The 13,969-nt window shown below is 42.6% G+C and overlaps 1 protein-coding gene and 1 long non-coding RNA gene across 3 annotated transcripts in view; one reads left to right on the top strand and one right to left on the bottom strand.

Moving 5' to 3' along the window:
- ABCB1 (ATP binding cassette subfamily B member 1) overlaps nt 1–13,969 on the bottom strand; it is a 265,216-nt gene that overhangs the window by 53,704 nt on the left and 197,543 nt on the right. For both annotated transcript variants that reach the window (XM_030199760.1, XM_030199764.1), the window contains 2 exons: nt 13,594–13,734; nt 6,692–6,848 (listed from right to left, as the gene is read on the bottom strand). In XM_030199760.1, coding sequence (XP_030055620.1) covers nt 6,692–6,848; nt 13,594–13,734 — 298 coding nt within the window. The remainder of the gene's footprint in view (nt 1–6,691; nt 6,849–13,593; nt 13,735–13,969) is intronic.
- LOC115468245 lies at nt 6,988–13,790 on the top strand. The gene is made up of 3 exons (XR_003941837.1): nt 6,988–7,098; nt 9,602–9,607; nt 13,779–13,790. It is a non-coding gene; the product is annotated as an uncharacterized LOC115468245 (long non-coding RNA).

Raw genomic sequence — 13,969 nt, 5'->3', positions numbered from 1 at the left:
AAGGTTCCACGTTAGGAGTCGCCGACCAAGAAAGGGATCTTGGCGGCATCGATGATACGTTGAAATGCTCTGCTCAGTGTGCTGCGGTGGCTAAGCAAGTAAATAGAATGTTAGGTATTGTTAGGAAAGGAATGGAAAACAAAAGTGAGGACGTTATAATGCCACCAACCCCTCTTCCCCCCGCCACCCAATTTCAGCTAAGGAATGGATCCACAGAAGCTTAGCTGAAATTGGGTGGCGGGGGGAAGAGGGGTTGGTGGTTGAGAGCCTAGGATAGGGGAGGGCAGACTTATACGGGGTCTGTGCCAGAGCCGGTGATGGGAGGCGGGAAATACTGTTGGACAGACTTATACGGTCTGTGCCCTGAAAAAGACAGGTACAAATCAAGGTAAGGTATACACATATGAGTTTATCGTGGGCAGACTAGATGGACCGTGCAGGTCTTTTTCTGCCGTCATCTACTATGTTACTATGTTACTTTGTATCGGTCCATGGTGCAACCACACCTTGAATATTGTGTTCAATTCTGGTTGCCGCATCTCAAAAAAGATATAGTGGAATTAGAAAAGGTATAGAGAAGGGCAATGAAAATGATAAAGGGGATGGGACGACTTCCTTATGAGGGAAGGCTGAAGCGTCTAGGGCTCTTCAGCCTGGAGAAGAGACAGCTGAGGGCAGATATGAAAGAGGACTATAAAATAATGAGTGCAGTGGAATGGGTAGACATGAATCATTTACTCTTTCCAAAAATACTAGGACTAGGGGGCATGTGATGAAGCTACAAAGTAGTAAATTTAATACAAATCGGAGAAAATCTTTCTTCACTCAACGTGTAATTAAACTCTGGAATTCGTTGCCAGAGAATGTGGTAAAGGCAGTTAGCTTAGCGGGGTTTAAAAAGGGTCTGGACAGTTTCCTAAAGGAAAAGTCCATAGACCATTATTAAATTAACTTGGGAAAATCCACTGCTTTTTTTCTGGGATAAGCATCATAAAATGTATTGAGCTTTCCTGGGATCTTTCCAGGTATTTGTGACCTGGATTGTGTTATGATTGTGGTCAGAATCCCTCTCAAACTTACCTTTTTCCTGGGGGTCAGCTTCTTAGCTGGCTTCTGTTTCTTTTGTTTGGCCCTTCTGAGCTAGCTCTCTCTCTCTGTGCTGGCTGCTGCCAGCATGAGGTTAATTGTTTCACTCTACTGCAGCTGTGGGTGTGGACTGAGTTAGCTCTACCTCTTTCTGGGTGTACTGGCTTCAAGTGCTTCATGATGCTGCATTGGTGTGGGTTGGGCCTCTCTGGGTTTCAGTGTGCTGTCTGCCTGGCTAGGGAGTGCGACATCATCTGGTAGGGCCTTGATAGGAAGTTGTATTCTTCCCTTCAGGGCCTTTGCAACGTTTGCTTCTGGCTACTTGCTTTAGGTCCAGGTTAGTGTTAGTGAAGTGTGCACTTGTGACGGTGTGTTTAGCTTTCCTGCTTTTCCCTTGTGGTTCCCCTGCTTTCCCTTTTGGTGCTTTGGAAGCACTCCCATGTTTGGGGCTTTGGAAGCCCTTCTGTGGTTAGTGCTTGGTAGCACTCCTGTGTTTGGGGCTTTGGAAGCCCTTCTGTATTTGGTGCTTTGGAAGCACTTCTGACTTCTGTGTTTAGCTTCCCTGTTTTTCCCTGGTGGCTCCCCTGTTTTCCCTCTTGGTGCTTTAGAAGCATTCCTGTGTTTGGGGCTTTGGAAGCCCTTCTGTGTTTGGTGCTTTGGGAAGCACATCTGTTGTTTGGTGCTTAGAAGCACTGTGGTTAGTTTAGGGTGTAGAGCTCTGTGTAGCTTGGTGCTTAGGAGCACCTGTGTTAGCTTATGTTTAAGTTCCCTGCTTTCTCCCTGTGGCTCCACTGTTTTCCTCTGGTTAGTTTAGTGCTGTGGAGCACTGCTGTAGCCAGGTGCTTAGAAGCACCTGGGGTAATGTACGTGTTTAGGTTCCCTGCTCTTTCCCTGTGGCTCCCCTGCTTTCCCTAGTAGTGCTTAGGAGCACTCTTGTTAGTATAGGGCTTTGGAAGTCCTTCTGTTGTGTAGTGCTTAGTAGCACTGTTAGTGTAGCGCTTCGTAGCGCTGCTGGTAGTTTAGTGCTTAAGTCTGTTAGTTTATTGTTAGGAACACTTAGTTTAGGATTTAGGAGTACTGCTGTTTCCAGCTTGTTCGAGAGTCCTGGTCCCTGTGTCATCCGGTATCCAGTAAGTCCTGCCGGCCACTCGAACCCAGGAGCTCAACCCTTGGGGGGCAGTGGCTAAGTGCAGGTGAAGCTGTATGGACCAGTCCGGTGTGTTCCAGTCCAGTGTTCCAGTCCTGTGTCCTCCAGTCCGGGGGGATTCCAGTCCAGTGTTCCAGTCCTGGGTCCTCCAGTCCAGGGGATTCCAGTCCATGTGTTCCGGCTCGCTGGGCGGTGCCTGCAGTCCCTGCCAGGTGCCGGTGTGCTTTCCCAGCATTGGTTGGTGGGTTTGCCTGCTGCTGTCGCTCCTCGTCAGCAGCCCAAGGGCTCACGTTTGCTCCAGAGCCCGGCCCCGAAGGCTCTGAACCTGAGAACCTGACAGATTGGCCACTGTTGGAAATAGGATACTGGGCTTGATGGACCTTTGGTCTGTCTCAGTGTGGCAATACGTATGTAGAATTATGAGTAGTGGGGTTGCTCTATCATATTTCAACTTTTTGAATATCAGTCTCACTGCTGTGTTTTGGACAGCCTGCAACTATCATAGTAGGTTTTCTTTGCAGCCTATGTATGCTGCATTACAGTAGTCTAGTTGGGACATCATCATCATCATTTGTACTAAGACTGTCTGGGAAAATAGTCTCTGATTCTTCAGTTTCCATAGTGTTTTGAAGCTTTTTGACGTGATTGCAGCAACTTGGTCTTCAAGGGTCAGATGTTTGTTGAGAATGATTTCTAGTATTTTTATTTGTTTCAATTGTATAAGATTGTTGATATTGTGATAAGGTGGGAGAATTCAAGCCAGGCAGGAGCAGGTGCGGGGCCAAACTACACATCCCAGAAGGTAGTGGGAAAGGGAAGCAGGAAGGTGAATTCAAAAACCTGTCAGGGACTTCACATTGGGGAGGTGGAGGGAAAGGCTGGAGGGAGCAGCAGCTATGGCGCTCAATGACCAGGAGGGGGAGCAGTAATGGAAGGACTCAATTTCCCTGGGTCAAAAATCAATACAAGATGCCTTCCACCTGGGAGGCAGAGGAGGAAGCTAACCGACAGGCTGGGAAGGAGCCAGAGTTAATGGAGTGTTTGGAGGAAGAAGAAAGCGAGAGTACAGGATTGCCAGGTTTGAATGAGCAGATGGATATAGACTGTGATTGTACTCTGGTGCAGGGTTGCAGGGGTTTGAAGGCAGTGGGTGGTCACAGGAGTCAAGTTGCTGTGTAGAGGGAGGTGTACTAACATCCTGCAACCACTCAAGAGAAAAGACTTTAAAAACTGGAAACCAGGAGGTTTGAACTTTGGGGGAACTGACATTTACACGGGGAGTTTTCTTTTGCTATGATTCTTTTTGGAACTGCATAGGACATTGTCTAAGTGAACTGAGTTGTGACGAGGGGGGAGGGGAGAATAAACAGCCTTGAACTAAAAGCTGTGTTGCTTTGAGAGACTTTGTGTATGGACTGCTAGAGGGAGGAGCTGGATTGCAAAAAACCCGGTTACCCGCAGACCAGACAGGAGAATCGTTAGGAAGCTGGTCACTACCCCAGAGGGATTGCCACCAGGGTATTACAATATATTATGATGTTTTGGTAAGTGGTGGGATTGTGCTGGATGGATAGAACCAGGAGTTTGGTTTTGTCTTGGTTCAATTTGAGTTTGACACTTGTGGCCCATTTTTCCATGAAGTCGAGATCTGTTCTGGCCTTATCCAGTATATCTGTGATGCTGTTGTTGAAAGGTATGTAGATGGTGACATTGTCTGCGTATATGAATAGGTTTAAACCCATTTTTTCCAGTTTCTTGCCAAGTGGAGACATCAGGACATTGAATAATATTGATGATATCGGGGAACCCTGAGGAACTCCACATTCAGGGATCTAGGAAGCTGAAAACTCATTGGACATCTTGACAAGGTAGGATCTAGTTCTTAGAAAACCGTTGAACCAGGCTGCTACTGCTCCAGTTATTCCTATGTTGTCAAGCAGGGTCATTAGTATTCTGTGATCTACTAGGTCGAAGGTGCTTGACATATCGAATTGTAGTAGTAGTATTGACTTGCCTTGGCTTATTATTCTTCTGAATCTTGTGATCAGGGTGGTTATGACTGTTTCAGTGCTATAGCATTGTGTGAAGCCTGATTGAGAGCTGTGAAGGACTGAGTAGTGCGTTAGGTATTCCATTAATTGTTGTGCTACTAGTCCCTCCATTGTTTTGGTCAGCAGTGGTATTGATGCCACTGGTCTGTAATTAGTGAGCTCACTGATCTTTCTGATGGCATTTTTAGGGATTGGAGTATGATGTTGCCTTTGTCAGAAGGGATATGGCCTTTCGAGAACATGTATTCCACGTGTTTTATTTATTTGTTATATTTGTATCCCACATTTTCCCACCTATTTGCAGGCTCAATGTGTACCGTAGAAGAGATCGCCAGTTATGGTATGAACAGTTAAGCATTTAATGAACCAATCTGGTGGGTTTTCCATCATGTAGTTTGGGCTGCTGTCTAGTAGGCAATTGGCGTGTGCATATTCTGTCAGTAGTGCTTTTACTGAACTGGTTATTGGCATCTTGAAGGAGGATCAGATTCTGTCCGCCTTGATGTGGTCCTCATAGATTTCACATTCATGTAGGAAATCTATGAGTGTTGTTTGTTTTGCAACTAGGTTTGATTTTATATTTGTTTTTTTCTCAAAATATTTGCGAGCTCATCTGCTGTTGGTGGTTTTTGTTTGATGTTAGCAGAGCTTGTATGTTCAGTACACTTTTCATTAGTTTGCATATTTTTTCATGTTTATCTCTTTTGGGCACATGTATGTGCTGTAATATTCAGCTTTGGCTCTTTTTATGATGTGTTCATACTTGCGTAGGGCTTTCCTCCATGTGGTTTTGTTCATGTCTGATTTGTTTTTGGACCATTTTCTTTCCAGTTTCCTGAACAGTTTTTTCTTCTCTAATAGTTCCTCATTGAACCAGGGGTGCGGTTGTCATTCCTCTTTGTTTTCATTTTGAGTGGTGCTATTTCATTTAGTGTGTTTCCACTTAGTTCGTCCCAGTTTCTCATGAAGTGAATGCTAGTGGATATTATGTTTGATTGGTTATTCATCGCTGTTGACCAGAAGCTATGGTTGTCCACTTTTCCTCTGGTTAGGATAGTGTGTGGTGTCCTCAGTGCTCTGATTTTGCCATTCTCTCTCCTTTGAAATGTGAAAGTGAGTTTGTTATGGTCTGACTATGGCACCTCTGCCCAGTTATGATTCTCTATTATATGGTTGTCTAAATAGGATTACTTATATATATAGTGACTTTGCTATTATACATGTAGGTGGCAGTACTTTCAAGGATAAGTGGCACATTTTATCAAACTACACATCTGAAGGGAGCCAATTAAGAAGCTAAGATCTGAAACTTTTAATATTTTGAGCTGGTTTTGAACTCCTGCGAAGTAAGCACTATTTGCCCCTCAAGCTTTCCTCCTAATCTCAGGTCCAAATAGTTAAGCAGGGGTTCTGCATCACTTGAAGCAGGTGTACATGCTAATGTGGAAATTTTCTTCAGTATACGCTGTACATATACTACAATTGTAAAAAATGGAATACACATACACATTGAAGGGTGGCCACACCACATCCAAAATGTTCACCCTGCAACTTCCATGCATGAGTAGGATAGCACCTTTTCGAAAATCATTACTTCATTCATATGTTAAATTCTATGTATAAATGACCTTTTAAGATGTGTAAATGGTGCCTAACCCTTCTAAAATCACCTCCATAATTTCCAGAAATGAGAATAGGGCCTCCAATTACTGGACTGCATGCTCACTGTAGGGTTATGATGTCTTCTCTTGTCATTGTAACAGAGTTACCAGAATGTTCCACCTGATTAAGAACAAGTTGGGACATACGTGACCGTCTCTAAAAAAAAGATGACTAAAGACTTAAATCCAAAATGTTGAGAGTGGCCAATTTTTCATGTCATGGACCCATAAGGAGTATGAAAAAGTTACATGTTTGAACTGTAACTTTTTATTTTATTTTTTCACATAAAAGGATGAAGTTTGGACTGCTGTATTACAAATTGTTTGCTCTAACAGAATTCATTAAAACCTCATTCCTTGTTTCTGAAGACTTTAGTCACCTTTTCCCAGAGATGGTCACATAATTGTCTTAGGGAAATCAGAACTAAAAGTCCTTGTTTGCCATGAGGCAAAAACAGAACTGGTCCAACTTGTCTCCAATTATCAGCTTGTATTTGGTTATCCTTTAGCATAAGAAACAAGCGCTGTTAGCCTCTAATGGTTCACTGGAAAACTGTGTTAATGATTTTTATAAAAAACCTATATCTAATGTAATTCTGCTCTGGCTCTACAAAAAAAAAAAACCCCAACAACTCAATAATCATAAAGATGATTTCAAGATGAGAAATCAAATTAAAAATGCACCTAGAACAATAATCACTTCAAAGCAAATGAATTACATCAACCATAAACACAGTTGCACTCACAGGTTTTTTGCCATCTTCGTTGTAACTGTCTATAGCTGGCTCTCTCTCAAGCAACATGAATATATGGGCTGCTGATATCTTGGCTTTAGCATAGTCTGGTGCAAATGTACTGGTCTGTCCCAGCGCCATTGCACCAAACACAATAGCTGAAAATACCCTGAAAGAATGAAACAAGACAGTTCATGAGAACCCAGTGAAGAGGCATTTTGGATTCTTTATTTTGCTGTTATGTGTACCTTAAACAAGGAATTGTCCTTATCTTGTTTTTGCTTCAGGCTCTTTTATCTCTCTTTTATGTAGCAGAAGACATGGGGGCTCATTTTCAAAGCACTTAGACTTACAAAGTTCCATAGGATACTTTATGCAACTTTATAAGTATAAGTGCTTAGAAAATATGCCTACAATCTGTCATTACAGAGGATCTCCCCAAACTGGTGCATTAGTAATGTCTTCTGCCAGCTTTCACTAGCACTGAGGGACTGAGCACTCAAGAAAACTGGAGAGGAAGAACTAAACACCATGATGGGAAGATCTACTGCAGTCACTGAGAGTGGCACAGACCCAGCAGGTTCTTCAAATACATGGAGGGGCATAATCGAACGCAAACGCCTATGTTTAAGAACATCCATCTCTGAGAACGGGTCCGTGAAGGGGTGGGCCGAACCTTTTTTTCGAAAAAAATGGATGTCCATCTTTTTTTCGAAAATACGGTTTGTACCAGGCAAATGCATTGGATTAGGGAGTTTTTTGAGCTTGGCGTTTTTGATTTTTAGCGATAATCGAAACTGAAGCGGCCCAGCTCAAAAACGACCAAATCCAAGGCATTTGGTCATGGGAGGGGCCAGCATTGGTAGTGCACTGGTCCCCCTGAGATGCCTCTATGCCAGCCTCAAATATCATACCTAGCTCCATGACAGCAGTATGCAGGTCCCTGGAGCAATTTTAGTTTAGTTGGTGCTGCGCGGGACCCATGCAGAGAGGAAAAATCGGAAGAAAAAAAAACATGCAAGTGCAGTCAGGGATGTCCAAAGTAAAACAATAGTAATAGGAGGATTCAAACCAGCCACCTTTTGATTACAAGACAAGTGCTCTAACCACTGCACCACTTATTCAGTTGTTTAGTTGTCCTTCCCTTTCCATTCAGTCCCTCCAAGTTTCTATCAGCCAATCACAGCTGTTTAGCTGATACTGATGTCAGCTAAACGAGCTATGATTGGCTGACAGAAACTTGGAGGGACTTAATGGAAAGGGAAGGACATCTAAACAAACTGATTCATGTGGTGCAGTGCTTAGAGCACTTGTCTTGTAACCAGAAGGTGGCTGGTTTGAATCCCCTTATTACTATTGTTTTAATTTGGAGGTCCCTGACTGCACTTGCATGTTTTTCTTTTCTTCCGATTTTTGCTCTCTGCATGGGTCCCGCGCAGCACCAACTAAACTAAAATTGCTCCGGGGACCTGCATACTACTGTCATGGAGCTAGGTATGACATTTGAGGCTGGCACACAGGCTGAAAAAAAAAGTGTTTAAAGCTTGGGGTTTTTTGGTGGGAGGGGGTTAGTGACCACTGGGGGAGTCAGGGGAGGTCATCCCCGATTCCCTCCGGTAGTCATCTGGTCATTTAGAGCACTGTTTTGGGACCTGTTCGTGAAAAAACAGGGTCCACAAAAAGTGTCCTAAATTCTGGCTAAAAACGCAGTTATTTTTTCGATTATTGGCCGAGCGCGCCCATCTCTCCTCGGCCGATAACCACACCCCAGTCTCGCCTTCACCACGCTTCCGACACGCCCCCGTCAACTTTATGCGTTCCCGCGACGGAGTGCAGTTGGAAACACCCAAAATCGGCTTTCGATTATACCGATTTGGGCACCCATGAGAGAAAGATGTCTATCTCCTGATTTAGGTCGGAATTTGGGCGTTTTTCTCTTTCGAAAATAAGCTGGATTGTAACATAGTAGATGACGGCAGAAAAAGACCTACACGGTCCATCCAGTCTGCAGAGCAGCTTCTCTCATTTTATCACTTCACAGTAAAGTTAAAAGGCAAAAAAAAAGAAGCAAAAGAAAAAAAAAGCAGCTTGCAATAATAAAACAAGTAGGCATTTGATTTTTAAGCTACAAAAATGGTATGGGATTTGTATTGCAAACCGTACAATGAGAGACTTGCTGACCTGAACATGTATACCTTGGAGGAAAGGAAAAACAGGGGTGACATGATACAGACGTTCAAATATTTGAAAGGTATTAATCCGCAAATGAACTTTTTCAGGAGACGGAAAGGTGATAGAACTAGAGGACATGAATTGAGGTTGAAGGAGGGCAGACTAAGGAGTAATATCAGGCAGTATTTTTTCACAGAAAGGGTGGTAGATACGTGGAATGCCCTCCCACGGGAGATGGTGGAGATGAAAACGGTTAATGGAATTCAAACATGCGTGGGATAAACACAAAGGAATCCTGTTTAGAAGAAATGGATCTGTGGAATCTCAGCGGAGATTGAGTGTTGATGCCGGTATTTGGAGAGTGAAACCAGCGCAGGGTGGACTTCTACGGTCTGTGCCTTGATCGTGACTGAATAGATATGGATGGGCTGGAGTGTAAATTTTAAGGGGCTTCAACGTTAGCTTCAGAACCTTTAGTACAGGAACAGTGTTGGGCAGACTTTTACGGTCTGTGCCCTGAGAAAAGCAGGGACAAATCAAACTCGGGTATACATGTAAAGTATTACATACAATGTAAAATCAGTTTATCTTGTTGGGCAGACTGGATGGACCGTTCAGATCTTTATCTGCTGTCATTTACTATGTTACTATATAAATAAAAATAAAATCTTACAGCCCTTACTGAATATTTAAGGTTTCTATAATTCATAATTATAGCATATATTTGTAGGCATGGTTTAATAGGAGCAGCCCTATGTATGACAATTTATTTTTTTGCATCCTGTTGGATAAAAAATCAACATCACAATCTAGCTAGCTTTTTGTTTATCCTAATCAGTACAACTGATAAGTGAGTCCATTAGAAGGGAGATGCAAACAGACATGAAGAGGGTAATTTATAAAGCTGTCACATGCCTATTTTATAAAGTCAAGTATGTGCCTGCTTGACTTTATAAAACATTAATGTAGGTGTGAAAGAATGCCTGTACATATTCAGTTTGCGGCAGTCAATGTTTTTCAGTGCAGTTAAGCGCCGCTGAATATCAGGGATGACCTGCTGAGCAGGGTTTAAGTGGAGAAGAGCCTCTCCTGCCCACTTAAACCCCACACAACGTGTGGACCGCGCCCAACCTCTGCCCCTGCCCACACAAATGGTAAAAGTATGTGCCATGACACTTAGGCATGTACTTTCCCAGTAGTCATTATTTCAGAAGAGGTATTAAAGCATGTTCTTAGCGCCTAAAGCTAGGCGGCACATAATAAAATTAGCCCCATCCCCCAGATTCTATATATGGTGCGCTGGGTAGCACATGTAAATTTGTGCATGAGGCCAATATACACACGTTACTAAATTAACAAGCCAATTAGTCTTGATAAGTAGCTGATAATGACCAATTATCACCACTAATTGGGCATAACTGGAATTTACATGCAGTTCTGTTTAGGCATATTCTAAAAAGTGGTCAGTAAATTCCCACGTGTGCAGCCAAAAAGGAGGCATGGTCATGGGAGGAGTGTGGGTGTGTCGGGGCCATCAATCTCATCTATGCGCATGTTTATAAAATTCAGGGGAGCGGGCTTAGATTTAGGCACAGGCATTTACACCAGATTTTCACTGGCATAAATGGTTGCGTCTAAATCTACGCACGTCCACCCGGCTTATACGCTATTCTATTTACAGCATCTGAATGTAGAGGCTTGAATCGGACACGCCTAGATTTTAGTCACTATATATAGAATATGGCCCTATATGCTAGGAAGGTCTAGGGTGGTATCCTTAAAGGTGGCCATAAGCATTTTCATTATCCTTGTTTGAGTACATTAAGTGTCATTTTACTAAGGTGCACTAACAGATTTAGTGTGCGTTAAGTGCCATGCAGCCCATACATATAGAATGAGCTGAATGGCATTTAGCATGCACTAATTGTCAGCACACGCTAAATCCGTTGGTGCACCTTAGTTAAAGAACCCCTAAGCAATGCAGAAACCTCTTTTAACGAAAAAGGCAGGCTGCAGGTTGGCCCAATCTTGTGCTAAAATTCTTATTTTCCCAGACCTGCAAGAGCTTAGCTTTTGGGTATGTGAGGTGTTTTTTTTTTTTTTTAATGTTGCTTCTTTTTTGTTTTCACTGGTGAGATTTTATAATTTTCTTTATATTTCTATTTTTTCATTTGGTTCTGCCTTTTTTTCTCTTTAATGCATGCTATTTGCCATTCCCTGATAATTAAACTTCTGTCCCCTCCCCTTAAGTTATCCATTTCCCTGAGTCTAACTGAAACAGGAGTGAATAGGCTACACACCTTTAATGAGGCTTGTAATTGGGGCTATATAAAAATCTGTTTTTTAGGGGGAAGATAAATTCCCCTTATTTCCTATCTCTATTTTTCTTTACTGCATTTTCTCTTCTCCCTGACGTGGGCTTTATTAATGAAAGATGATTATTTTCTTTTGCGTTGTATTTTGTTTCTTATTTTTGCACATTTTGGGCCCAATATTCAGCTGGCAGTGGCCAGCGCTTTTGCTGTCCGCCACAGTCATTAAACCCAGATATTAAAAACTGGGCCATTTCCAGCAACTGGTATTGAATATCCAGGGATTTAACCACTAAAATGTTAACTAGCTATGCTGATATTCAGCGCTAACTGGTTAACTTTTTTAGTGCTCAAAGACAGGCCTGCTATTCATGCACCCTATTTTAACCGCTAAACATCGCAGGTCTGGCACACTGAATATCAGCACCTAACCAGCTATTTCGTGAGATATAACTGGTTACAGGCTAGCAGATATTCATCTGGCGATAACCGGTTATCTCCCACTGAATACAGCCAGTTAAGCGCTAAAATGTTATTTAACTGGTCAGAAGCAATTCCTGACTGGTTAAATAGCGCTGAATATTGATTGGGTGGTTCTTTTCTTCATTGTAAAGTTTTTGAAAATGAATAAAAAAAGAGAGACAGGAGTGAAACTTAATTGCTCTTGCTCTACTAGAGCTGTACTCCAAAACGGTATCAGCCAACTAGTAAGGTTTTTGAAAATGTTTTACATATGGGTTTAACTGGCAAACAAGAAGAAATGAAACACAAGAAAATTGAACACATATATATTTTTTAAATTTCTTTTTCATTTAAAAGGAAAGCAGATCCCTACTTGTATCACCTTTCCCAAAGCACTGGGGGCCCTTGTACAAAGCTAAATTGGAACTACCACTGGCCCAACACGGCTGCTGGCGGTAGTTCTGGCTTGAGTGCATGCCATTTCTGGCAACCCGTAAAAAAGTTTTTCTAGTTCAGCACTAACCCAGCGGTAATCGGGCATCGCCATGTGCTGCCTGGTTACCACTGGGTTACCGTGGAAGCCCTTACCGTCACCTCAGTGGGTGGTGGTAAGTGCTCCCCACAGCATGGTCACGTGGTACGAGTTATCTTACCGCATGGCCATTTTTTGGGCCTTAAAAAGGGTCCTGGTGCATGGGAAAAATGTCCCCCGCCACTATCGCAGGGTCCTTTTTCCCATAACTTAGTAAAAGGACCCCTGGGAGAGCTACTTGAGAAAAACCCCTGCAACTTCCACTGTGCAGCAAATCAAAGGACTAAAGCAGAAAAAAAGCCAGACTAAATTTTGGAAGACCTTAGTAATAAAACTCATTTATTAGGTCAGAAATTGTTTTATCTAATAGATAGTATTAACTACTACAATAAAGCAAGTGTGTTTTAATTGTTTTGCTACAACTAGAATCTAGCCAAGTCTAAAAACGCTAGTAATCTTAAACATCATGACATAAGTATAAGGTTTCACTAAAATGTTTTGAGTGGTGGATTTTTATCCTGGCCCTTAAGGGAAGGAGTTATCAAGGTGCGGTAAAAGGAAAGCTTTTACTGCACCTTGAGCTATCCACAGGTTGCTGACTCCCATGGTAAAAGAACAATGCTGCTTGTGAGCTACCTCGCAATCAGTGTTATTCCAGAGACCTGGGAGCATTGGGCCACAAAGCTGCAGCCCAATATTCCTGGGCCAGAGGCTGCAGGGCCTGTGTCATTCCCCCCCTCCCCTCCGATCACATCCTCAACCCCTGCAAGCACATCCTAAATCCCCCTGATCAAAGCTCCAAATACCCCAAAGGGCCCCTGCCCCCGAAACAGAGCTACCATGAAGTGCACTGGTGGTCCAGAGTTCATCAAGCAGGAGAAATCCCAAGTTGCTCCTGCCCTGGCTGGCGTTACCTCCAAAATGGCACCCCTAGCAGTAGTCTCGAGCTACTACCCCCCTAGGAGGTTTCCTTCTACAGAAACATCCCCCCCGCTGCCCTGCATTCATACTTTTCTCCAATGCAAGTACAGGGCAAGTTTTAGAAAACTCTTATCTGCAGCTAAACCATTCCTGCAGAAATCCATTGAAAACTGTCCTATAAACTGACAGGTCACAAACTGTGTCTCCTGATGATTCACTAATGGGACTGTCTTTTTCATGTATGGTGTACAGCGCTGCGTATGCCTTGTAGCACTATAGAAGTGATAAGTAGTAGTAGTTTTTTTAATTATTTAAACTGCTTTATTACCTCTTGCCTGTTATTCACATTTGGGCTCATGGAATGTAAAGGCAACAAACAAATGTCAGAAAACCCCATAAACGATTGCAGGAAAAAAACTTTCTATGACCCACTCAGTGTAAAATTACTTAAATTGGCAAACATGCAGACAGGGCACAACAGGCATAATTAAATTAAAGAGCAGATAATTACTTACAAGAAAACATTCTCAGGGTCCATGTGGCCATTTACTATCAGATAAGAACCAAACCGGAAACAGCCAGCATAAGCAAAATACATAACTGCTTGGGAAAAACCAAACGTTATCCCATATATGTGCGCCTTCTTCACAGAATTCCTGAAGAATAAATAGCATTATTGGACACTGTTCTCCTGTATTAGGTAACTCTGTAGCACACAATCAGGAATTCCAAGGGACCAGACAGTACAGTCATAATAGAGGCATACATTTACATGTAAAACTTGTGTTTTCAAGTGCATAAAACACAGTTACACTTATTAAATTGTTGTAGTGGGTAAAAACATTATAATCTGGGCCAACTATAATCAAAGCTGTTACAATGATCAATTTC

This window comes from Microcaecilia unicolor, chromosome 1 (genome assembly GCF_901765095.1).
Source record: "Microcaecilia unicolor chromosome 1, aMicUni1.1, whole genome shotgun sequence".
Classification (NCBI taxonomy): domain Eukaryota; kingdom Metazoa; phylum Chordata; class Amphibia; order Gymnophiona; family Siphonopidae; genus Microcaecilia; species Microcaecilia unicolor.
This window is presented reverse-complemented; position numbering and strand designations above follow the sequence as displayed.